General features: G+C 37.4%; 2 protein-coding genes across 2 annotated transcripts; both read left to right on the top strand.

Moving 5' to 3' along the window:
* The first annotated feature begins 981 nt into the window (after positions 1 to 981).
* Positions 982 to 6,864, top strand: LOC116329242 (TPA-induced transmembrane protein). Its single transcript, XM_031751236.2, has 7 exons — positions 982 to 1,444; positions 3,053 to 3,115; positions 3,343 to 3,405; positions 3,659 to 3,791; positions 3,976 to 4,136; positions 5,500 to 5,570; positions 5,671 to 6,864. Exons 1-7 carry the CDS (start codon positions 1,370 to 1,372, stop codon positions 5,864 to 5,866), a joined length of 762 nt encoding a protein of 253 aa, XP_031607096.2. The 5' UTR covers positions 982 to 1,369; the 3' UTR covers positions 5,867 to 6,864.
* Positions 6,865 to 8,613: 1,749 nt separating this feature from the next.
* On the top strand, positions 8,614 to 11,466 carry guca1c (guanylate cyclase activator 1C). The gene is made up of 4 exons (XM_031751263.2): positions 8,614 to 8,808; positions 9,304 to 9,453; positions 9,893 to 9,980; positions 10,175 to 11,466. Exons 1-4 carry the CDS (start codon positions 8,614 to 8,616, stop codon positions 10,309 to 10,311), a joined length of 570 nt encoding a protein of 189 aa, XP_031607123.2. The 3' UTR covers positions 10,312 to 11,466.
* Positions 11,467 to 11,798: the final 332 nt, after the last annotated feature.

Here is an 11,798-nt window from a genome sequence, read left to right as displayed (position 1 = left end):
CTTAACACAGACACAGACTTGGATTCAAAAACGAGCTGGAAACGTTGATCAGAGATTTGCATATTGACATGATAGTGTCACGCAGTTGTTCCAGATTTGTACAGTAACGTTATTTTCCTGTTCAAGAATCTATTTTAAAATGATTTTAGCTTTGTGACATGGTGCAACTCTGCTCATCAGTTCAATTTTAGGTGATTCCATGTGAACCGTAGCCTAAGTTTCCTGTTCTTAGCTGACATTAGGGGCATCCAGTGTGGCCTTCTGCTGCTGTAGTTTATCTGTTTTAAGGTTTGACATGATTATGTTCAAAGTTGTGCTTCTGAATACTTTTGTTGTAAGGAGTGGAGTGGCCTTGATATGGCCTGCCCCTCACTGGATACTTTTATCTTTGGGCCATTTACTATAAAGAAACAACCATGCCGCGTTCAAAGTCACTTTAAATCATATTTCTTCCCTATTCTCATGCTCAGCTTAATCTTCAGCAGGTGGTCTTGTCCATGTCTAACAACACTGAGTTGCTAACAAGTGGACATAAGAATGCGTATGTCGGCCTCTGGCGGTAATCCGGAAGAGGTTACAGTAATTCCTCAACCTGCTTCAGCAGTGGAATAAAACTTATCTTCAATGTGTAAATATCTCGTTTATTTGTATCGACAGTTTTTGAAGTCGTTGTTCAATTCATGTCACAATAATAGCTGTTTTTTGTTGTTGTTTCTTTCTGAAAGGTCATAAGTTCACATGATCCGAACCACTGATAAACTGAACCACTCCTGGAATGATAGAGTAAATATATGGGTCATCAATAGATAAACCAAACAATAAACGTTACGTGGAGCCATGCTTTGGTTAAGCAAATACTTACGTATCATAAAAAGCACTCGAGTGCGTAGCTGCCAACAGGTTGAAGGATACTGAAAAAAATCACGTGGGGTGCAAAGAAAAACATAAACAGCAGAGCTTACGGGAAAATTTGCATCATATCTAACTCTGTAACGTAATTCAACAGAGAAGCTGCTTACGAATCACGGATTGCTGTGCCGCTGGCCAGCTGTTATAACGTCATGAGTCCTCCCAAGTTTCGTCGGCACCGCCTCTCCGCTCCACCGAAACTTCAAGACTCACCTGTCAGGCTTGAGTCGGACGCGTAGGGAAGGGAGATATCGTGGCTCGTCTGAAGAAAAGCTTTCCCAGAAGCTGTCTTGAGTAACGATGTGAAGTCGCTGACTGGTGTTATTGAGGAACTGTTAATATATTTTGAGAACCCCAGCTGGGACGTGAATGTCACTGCGGTCAGCTTGTTTTTATTACCATTAAAAGTTGAGGTGCATAGGCACTTCCGGGTTAGAAAAGAATCTTTCCCAGGATCACCATGGATGATATTCCGATGGATATATTGAAATCCTCAGATGAATTCGGTGGAGCACCGGCTTCACATGCTCATGGGGTGAGTAAATGGTATAAATATGTGAAATTCTGTTTAATGGGATTCTTAATTTGAATAACAGCATTAGTGATCATGACATTTTATGAAACATTGTATGTTTAATCACCTTGTAATAAGTCCTCCAGCCCTCTCTGTGCGAATAGAAAGTAAAACAAAATGCTGCTTCTTTCCTGTTTAGTCCACTCTGTAATACTACTAAAATCATACTAACGTCTTATATAGACGGATGAGTTAATTAGGTATTTTCATACTGTGTGTATGAAGAGCAGGAATGCATTAACAGCAGGATATGAAGGAGCCCACATGCTCCTCCTGTGTGCTTGAGGGTGTAACATGGCTTAAGATTTCAGTCATAATACAGACTCAATTCTTGAGCAACTTTGTTTTTACTCATTGATGTGAAAGTTTAGTTTAAAGGATCAAAAACTAGTTTTTGAAATCCAATAAAAAGTCAGCTTCAAAACAAAAGTAATTCTTCTCAAGTGCTTTTAAATGTGAGGAAAATATGACCCAAACTCACAGCTCAACAGTATGGTGCCAAAGTATTGAGTCATCACTTCACTTCTTTATATTGTACTTCCAAGGAACTAGATTTTCTTGTATTTCTTAACACTGTCTTGAGCAGTACTTCTCCACGTTTTCTGAAGGTCTTTCAAAGTATTCTTTGGACATTGGCTGCTTTTCCACTCATTTTCAATCCAGTCCTTCTGCCTAATTTCAGAGATTTATTTTTTTGGGGGGGGGTACTGACCTATGAATCATTAAAGCATAGAAAAGGCAACTAACTCAAGGGATGAACCACTGTTATGTCTACAGATAACATATTTAAAAACAACAACAATTTTAAACTGCACCTTGTGCTTCTAGCAGCCTGTCACTAAAACACACTCTATAAAAAATGCCAACAATAACACAGTTTAACAGGCATGAAATGGTACAAGGTGATTCTGAAAGAGCTGTTAACTGAAAACATGGAATATCTCAGCATGATGTCCTTATTAAATTGAGCAAACTGGAAAAGTGGAGGACAATCAAGAAGCAGCAGGCGTAAAAACTACCTACAGCAGATTATTATTATCTTAAAGTCACGTCTTTAAGAAATGAATATAGAAAAGTCCAATTCTGATCCACCATGCAATACTATCTGGAAACTGTCTGGCAGTGGCTTCATTTTTCAGCGTGACAGTTATCCCAAACACTCTGGTACCTGGATAGAAAAAACACACAATGGAATACTATCGGTCATGGACCTCACCATTATTAAAGCAGGGTTGGATTAAACAAAGGGAGCCAACATCCAAAGAATAGTCCTGAATATCCTTCAAGAAGCCTGGAGATCTATTCCTTTAAAGAAGTGGGAAGAAAGCATCCTAAGAGATTTGTGTCCAAGAGTAAAGGTGGCCATACCAAATATTGATTTTCAAGCTTTTACAAATTTGTAAAAACTCTGTTCTTCCCTTATGTACTCCATGTTTTTTGTATTCTTACTCATGTTTCAATAAATCACTGCACCTTTGTCCCATTTTCCTTGTAAAATGAAAAAAAGAAAGAGCTGGCTCAAGAATTGTGATATCTTTTATAAATATCCCCAAATTTTTCACCCTGTAGGGGACATGTGGTGATGCCAGCACGAATTTAAGTCCAACTGAACATGAGAGTCTTCTGCCACAGGTAAGCAGCTTTCACTAAAGTTGTGCTCTATTTATTTTAAACTATTATTTTATTCTCTATTACAGAATGAGAACTACATATTTTTGAGTATGACCTTTCTATTTTTTGAGCAGATGACAAAAGCAACTGTAGAAGGAAAAGAAACCTCTCACTTTCCCTTCTTGACTTCTATATTTAGTTAAGGAAGTGAGCAAAGTGATGATACCTTCTTTTTTGTGTCTTGCTAGGGAAATGGTACTAATGGAGTGCAGACATCTCCACGTGATGTAGAGTCTCAAAAATCTGGAAAGGTATGAAAGGTGCTAAAAGGCATTATTTTTTGGTATTTGTCCCAGTTTTTCATCTTAATTTAAATAAAATGAATTTTGATGTTTCGTTTTTTTAATGTGAATGACTGAAAAAAATGAATGTGTGTATTCTGAATTGGTGCGTGCTGGGAAAAGGTTTGCGTGCCTGTGTATTAACTGACTAGAAATCTATGTTAATGACAGACCTGCTGCCTTGTAAAGTGTAGTCCATTTCATTATTTACATTATGTTCTAGGACCGCACTATGCACCGGATAAAGGAAGAGCTGAATGAGAAAGTCTTCTGGGAAATTAGACTATGGATGGTCATAATATTCATCGTCATTGTCATCATTGCAGTGATTTTCATTTCACTGGCTATATGTGCAGGTAGGGTTATGTTTTTAGTTGTTAGTGCTAAGTTGTGGCACATTCATTAAGATGTAAATGAATGAAATTTAAAAAAATATAATTTATGTTATGTAAAAGCATGAATATTGCAGGGAGCTACAATGCAGCATTTTTAACTATTCGAACACAGCAATTTTTCACTCACTGATTTCTCTTTGGGCAGCGATCCATCAGGATGAGGATGACATATTTGACCGTTCATCATTTACAGTCATTCAGAATTTCCGTGGGAGCTTCCAGATGCCAAACCAGGTCTTCACAGAGGAACTTAACGCCAATTCCTCTGATAAAAGCCAAACACTGGCTACAGAACTAGAAACAAAGGTTGGACCACTTATAAACTGTATTTTATAAACAATGTACTTGATCTGTTCATATTAGCTGGTTGTATTTAGAACTTGCTACATACTCTATATGGACAAAATTACTGGGCCATCTGCAGATGACACCTGCTCAGCTATGGAAACCCATGCTGTGATGATCCTGGCGTGCATTTTTTGATTTAATGTTAAGGTCAATAGAGGTTTTTGGAACTTTGCATTTATTTAGTCAGAAGAACATCGGCGCCTCAGCAGTTGGTGACCCCACTCTGCAACGTTACCACCGGTACCTGTGGTTTACCCCTTTGTGGCTGCGGTTCGTAAAAACTGCTTCCACTTTACATCAATACCACTTATAGTTAAATGTGGAAATTAAACTGTAAGAGGAAGGGGAATGAATTTCAAAAACTAGCTTGTTGCAACTGCATCCTATTACAGCACTCTACTCTTTAGAACAACTCATTGTTTCACAAATATCTGTAAAGGCAGACTGCCAAGTGCTGGATTTTTATGCACTTCTGGCAATGAGACTGAAAACACCTGAATTCAAAGATTAGGAGATCTGGTCCAGTTCTTTTATCCTTATAGTGAATGTACAAAATATCTTTTACAGTGGCTATATTAAATGTACTGACAAACAGTGTAGCATTGCCTTTTGCAACCATGTTGCTTAGCTGGTGTATACATGGCGCAGTCCACGTGCCTGTGTTATATAAGGCAATTCAAGGATAGTTAATAGCTACGTTGTAAAACAGGGTAATGTCATAGGAGATGTGCCGATGTCTGCACACTGATAGTAGCAAAATGAATCAAAAATATGTTGCTTTTTTGTTTTGTTTTTTGGGGAAAGAGACAAAATTCTTATTCTTAATCTTCACCCAAAGTTTCATGGTATTCAGCTCAGTAGTTTTCTATGCAATCCACCTGCTGGCAGGCAAAGAAACGAAACAGATGAATGACTACATTCCAGTTCAGGTTACAGCATGTTTTTAAGATAAACACGCTGATTGTTATTGTTTCATTCACTATGTGGAGTAACACCCCCCCCCCCAAAAAAAAAGAAATCGGGGAAGTATTATAGGAATTCCTGTTTGCACAAACATTTACTTGTCTGTAAAGCTGCTCTGGGGTTCATTTCATAATACTGTGAAGTTTTTTCCTGAACTCATCAATGTTTAAACTGCTCTACTGTTTACACAAAACCCCAAAAACCTGTGTGTGCTTTATGCTTTTATCTCCTTCTGAAATTTTAATGTAAAAGCAATTAGCATTAAAATTGAGCTGAGAGAAAGGTAGGTAGGGGAGTGCCAGCCAAAACAATTTCCTGCTAATGTTTTCTCTTGCATGCTTTGTTCTGCCCCACCCAGCTCTCTGACCTCTACAAAACCTCAGCTGCACTGGGGCGATACTTCTTCAACACAGAGATACGCGCTTTCAGGTAAATACATGTCAAATTTGGAATTTACGAACTGTGTATTTCGGTGAAACCACTGAATTTTGTGCGTTAAACTTCAGAAATGTTTAATCCTCCCCCGCAGGAACGGTTCAGTCATTGCTGAGTACAAGCTGACATTTCAGATGCCTGAAGAGGAGAAGGATCAGCTGAGGAATTTTACTCTGAGCAGGGTGATGGTGTACAACGTGTTCAGACAGTTTCTTTATGACCAGGAACTACCTGAATCGGACCCAATGTTCATTGATCCAGCTTCCCTAGAAATGGTTTTAGGAAACTGAGGACAAGAAGTTTAAAACGAGACCAGAAAACCAGTTCTTGGTTTCTTTTTAGTTTTTATGAGCCACTAAACCTCCATGATGTCACGTCGATGTCATTGTTTTCTCACGAGTCTGCATATGAGATGTCTCTACCACAGGAGGCTACATGACCATAGTTGCGCCACCCCGCAAATAATGGTAGTCATGTGTGTGTTTGTGTGCAGGATATTTTTGGGGGGTTAAAACATAACCTCTACTCAAACTCACAAAAAATGGAAAACAAACACAAAACATGTTTTTATTGAAAGAAATGCATTAAGATATTGTACTTAAGATTTCACTGTGTTTTACTGTTCATAGTTTACTGCATTTACATGTCAGTTTTTTAAGTTCCTCGACACTCACTGTGATATTTGTACATAAAGAAAACTGGTGTATATTTTTAATGGAAAATGGAAATTATTTGTGCCATTGTATTCTTTGCATACTTCACTTACAAAGCCCTAGAACACGATTCAATCAACAGTTGAAAAGGAAATGAACAGGAAAATGAGTCATTTACGTATTATTACATAAAGGCTGTGCATCCCTTATAAACTGTGCACTCTATACACAAATTGTTTTGTGTACTATAGCACAAGGACAGATCGGACCGTGTTTTCCCCTTCACTGTTTGTTTTGGTAGTTGAACACTAGGGGGAGCATTTTCCACAGGACATTTGGTTTCTCTTTTGATTCCTCTCTCTGGTTAAGAACAGGAATTTATATTGTACATATTTAGAGCAGGGAGCAGGTTATTGCAACGTTTTTGGCAACAGTTTATGTTGTATGTTTTTAATTTATTTTTTGGCTACTGTGTCAGTGATTATGTCTGCATGTCTAAGATGACAGCTGTAATAAATGTTTGTATTTTCACGGATAGTTGCTCCAAACCAGACGTTCAGTTCTCTTCACTTTGACTTGCTGAATTTCCAAGAATGTGTTTCCCAAATAAAGATATTACAGTCATTCCTTTAAAAGGCTAACCCATTTTTACAACTGATGCAATAATAGAAATACTTACATGTGATTTAACAACTGTGGCGTTGCTTCCATGGAACTTACATTGCATCTTTCACACAGCTGCACATTTCACTAAAACAAATTTTACGTCAGCAATTTTCTCAAACGACAAAAGAGACTTCCTGAGAAAAGGAAGTATTATGTATTACATGAATTTCTAATAACACTATATGAAAGAAATGCTGAGTTTTAAATCTTGTTCTTCTTTTTCCTGGGGGGGGAATACAGTTTTACATGTTCACAAACAGCCATTCTGCATGACAGTCACATGGTGGTCAAAAGGTTAAGTTTAAACAGCAGCGCATCTGTGGGTTCCAAAAAGATTTCAACAGCTTATTACTGGACACAAAACCACACCACCCCGTTTGCTCTTTGAAATTTCCAAATATTGCAGATATTGGCACATTTTTGCTGAGACGGAATTTATTGATCCAGACTGGACAACGTTGCTCTGTACTGTATTTAGAGTTACAGAGGGCATTTTTTTTTCTCTAACATTTTACTAAATATGCTGGCAGCAGTGATAGCTCATGGGCACCATTCATGGGCTGTCTATGTCTAACAGGTAGCAACTGCCTGTCTTGCTTGTAGTAAAGGAGCTCTTTCTTGTGAATGCTATTTTAAGAATCAGTAATCATCCAAAGCCAGATTTACTCTAACAAGCACGCTGAGCTTTGATAGCCTTGTTTTGTTTTTTTACTTCATGGTAGGTCAGAGACCAGTCACAGAGTTCAGTGACAGATCAACAGTGCTCGAAGAACACGTGTAATGTGTGTGCAACATTTTTCTGTATTCTTAAAAACTCAGATCATGCTGAGATTAAATTCACATGGAAAATGCATCATTATCAAACTTACGCTTGAAGAAGTCTAGCTGACTGGTGATTAAAAATATCAGTCTGGGCAAAGGCAGCTCCTTTTCGCTCGCCATTGTTAGAAACGCAAGCACAGTTAGCCTATAAGCGTCAAACACTGGGGTGGCAGAAACCATAGAAATGACAAGATTTAATTATTCATGACTTGCAGGAGAAAATCCAAAAATCAAAGTTATTAGGAGTCAGGAAAACTTACGTTCATATGCATACATATTTGGCATAAATAATACCAAACTTTGGGACAGGACGGGCTTGACTGACAGACACCTAAATAAAGAGAGTTAATAATCAAGACGTAAGGAAATAAAGGCATGGATAAGGGTTTCCAGATCTTTAGATGACAAGATAGATACCATATAATTTTATTATAGGCTTTTAGTAACAGATTGCCTAAAGATACAATTTCAAATTGTTTTTTGCTAAATTTTCTGATATGTGTAGACACAACATGGGTTCATCCCTAGTATTTGGTGCTTTTTTAAATATTTGAATTATTCATAGATGGGTGTCAAATGGCTTAACGAACCAAAAACAAAACCATTCTCCGAAAGTTATGCTTTTCTCTGAAAGTGACCCCTGCAGGAAGTTCCTTTGTGCCAATGGAAACTAGTTCAATCAAAGAGCACACACTTTGCCCTGACGTTTTAGCAAGATTCTCTGGTTATCCTATTAAAGGGTTATGTCTCCTTTTAGCTGCCTCAAGATGTAAAGCTTAAGGAGGTTGTTGTTACTCAGAGCTCAGAGTAGGTGCTACACTTTCTTCTGTGGATTCACTTTGATCAGCAGCTCTCTACAGGTTTCTGGACAAAAGTCCCAATCATCTGGAGTGAAAATGGGTGCCCACGGCTCCAACCTGGATGATATCCTGGAGGAGGACATGCACCACTGGTACACAAAGTTCATGAGGGAATCTCCTTCGGGGCTCATCACGCTCTTTGAGCTGAAGACAATGCTTGAAATGAATGGTATGACAGAGGAGGCCAGCAGCTATGTGGACCAGGTCTTCGTCACCTTTGACATGGATGGGGTATGAAAACATTTACTATTGGAGGATATGAACTGGGTGGAAGAAACACATGAAGAATACCAGGAAACTTTGCAAAAAATGTAGCAAACAGAAGTATAGAGTAATGCAGATCAGGGGGGACCAGTTTTGCAAATAGTTCAATGGTGTCTTTATCAGTATATAATACTGTAGAATGCATCAGTTATTATGAAGATCTCTGATTTGCTTTTCTACAAGAGTTCAAAAGAAAAAACATTTTATACTCTGAATCATTTAGTTTGTTCCAACTTAAAGGATAGAAAGTTATAAGTATTAAATTTAGTGTCTCTAAATATCTGATATAGCTTCCTTTGAAATTAGCTGCACTTGTAGCCCTTGTTTACAAAGATAAAATACTTAATTATTTAATTCAGAATTTTGGTCATTATTCTTTGAAGTAAACAAGTTTTGTTTTTTTCAGTAAATGATGTGAGATTTACTCTCCTTTCCCTTTGTGTGTCTTTTTTTATTTTACAGGATGGCTATATAGACTTTGTTGAATATATTGCAGGCATTAGTTTATTACTGAAAGGAGAAATAAATCAGAAGCTAAAGTGGTACTTCAAGCTCTTTGATCAGGATGGAAATGGAAAAATTGACAAGGATGAACTGGAAACTATATTTAAGGTAGAGTATGTCTTCTCTGAATTTTTCCTAATCAGATTTCTGCATCCAAAGTAGTGAGCTTCTCAGAATTCTCTGAATGGTGCCCTGAAGATTAACTCTGGAAGCGCACATAAGTAGCCACAGCACCTAAATCCAACAGCTTCCTAATTAACCTCTGTTTTCAATTTGGCTGATTCTTAACTCCTGACTAAAGCCATACAATGATCACCCTGTTTACATTACATCTTGTTACCAATAATAATAATAACAACACTTTTCAACAGTCAAATCAAATCATGATCTTTGTCTTACCAAAAGCAGAATGCATTTCAGCTTTCAGTGTATGGAAGTATAGGCTGTAAGAAGGTGTAATATAATCAGTATGCTAAAATGTTACATCTATTGGCTAGATCATTGGCACTTACAGCTTTGTTTAAATATCTTCTTTCATCTCTTTTAGGCCATTCAAGACATCACCAGAAGCTACGACATCCCTCCAGAAGACATTGTGAATCTTATATATGAGAAGATTGATGTCAACGGAGAAGGTAACAAACGCATGATTGTGTATAAAGTGTATCAAGAATTAAACCAGTGATAAAAGGCTTTTGTCACCATGACCAGAGTGAAATGAATACAAAGCATGAGTAAACATTCTGATAGTTGTGAAATGTTCTGCTTTGTGATTTGTTTCCATAAAATCGCAGCTTTAAATGCACAGAGTGCCACTTCTCTCTCTCAGGTGAGCTGACGCTGGAAGAGTTCATCAGTGGAGCAAGGGAGCACCCTGACATCATGGATATGCTCACTAAGATGATGGATTTAACTCATGTCTTGGAAATTATTGTCAAGGGTCAACGGAGGAAAGCTCTGAACTGAGTCAGTAAACAACAAGCCGAAGGACTGACATCACCCTGACTTTAAAGACTGTACGCACTTGACGATGCACCGAGTCCCACCTCAGACTGCAAACACCCAAACTGACAGAGCAGGACCACACAAATATCTCTCTGCATATCACCAGATAACACGCAGAATGAAGCAACAGAATGAAGCAGATAATTTCCTCTCCTCTTTTAACCTGTATGTGCCCTCAGATTCATTGTACAGTTTACTTTTTAAAAAAAAAATTTAAACACTTTAACAATTGTGGCGAGGCTTGGTGAAAAAAAAAGAAAGTAAAACTGCTTTTAGGGTCTCATCATGGGCCCAGCAGATTATGCAAAGTAAGGTTAAACGAATCACTTTTATTTAATTCATCAGGAGCTAATTTCTGATTAATGATTCTAAAGACTCTTAAACTGAACGGTCAGTTTCTGAATAGTTACAGGATACATAGAGTATTGGGGTATTTACAGTGTAGTCTACAACACTCGCGGGGACTGTTGGTAGTTTTGTGTTGACGAGTTTGTAAAATCTATAAGAAAAGTCCATTATTGGTTAAAAACACTAATGGACTACACTAAAATATTTGTGATTATGTACAGAAAATATGTTTTAAAATATTTTGCGATTAAGGTTGCCTTAAAATCAATATATCTGTTTATTTTTAATAACCCCTTACACGTGACAGATTCCATTCTGCAAAACCTGCAATAATTTCCTTTAATCAATGATGTAACTTTAAGAGTAACATGCAAAGTTTACCACATTGTTGTGTCAACCAGCTTCAAATAGAGAATTAGGAAAATAGATAAAAATAAGATATATAGATTAGAAAAGCTAAAAACTGAGGAAACAAAGCACAGTTTGTTATTTAATAAGATGCAGCATTTAGAGATATTGTTTCAGTTTAACTGCTTGACAACTGAACCAGCTCAAGGATGCCAGCTTGTGAGAACAAGATGAAGGACTAGTGCATGTTATTGTGGTGAGACTGATGGTGTAGTTCAGCAACGCCAGCTGTTGTATCACTCACATTTCTAAATAAAATGAAAAGAAAGCCAAACGCTGATTATTTGAATATCCTGATTATTATTTATTAAAAAGAGTATTCTTTTTTTTTAATCCCACCTGACAACCTAAAGTTATAGTATGCTTTCAACACTGATTTATCTTTGTGAGAGAACCAAAACACGTTCAGGCAGCACATGGCTTTTTTTCCGATCAGTTCTGCCGACTGGCTGCAAAGCTTTCAGTTCCACTTGAGCAGGAAAAACCCAGAATCTGTGGAATATAATTAGCATTCATGCAGTTTCTAAGGGGAACCAGGCCCTACCAGAACAATTTCTTCTTGCGCTCCTTCATTTTAAATCAACAGAAAGCTAGATTTTGTTTTTAAGATTTATTAGTCTTTGTATTTCACAGAAACTATTGGGAAAGAAACAGAAAAGCAATGATTAAAGCCTCTAAAACAGCCTTCAAAA

The sequence above is a fragment of the Oreochromis aureus genome, linkage group 14, assembly GCF_013358895.1.
Source record: "Oreochromis aureus strain Israel breed Guangdong linkage group 14, ZZ_aureus, whole genome shotgun sequence".
NCBI classification, from domain to species: Eukaryota; Metazoa; Chordata; class Actinopteri; order Cichliformes; family Cichlidae; genus Oreochromis; species Oreochromis aureus.
The sequence above is the reverse complement of the archived record's forward strand: the minus strand, read 5'-3'. Positions and strand labels throughout refer to the sequence as shown.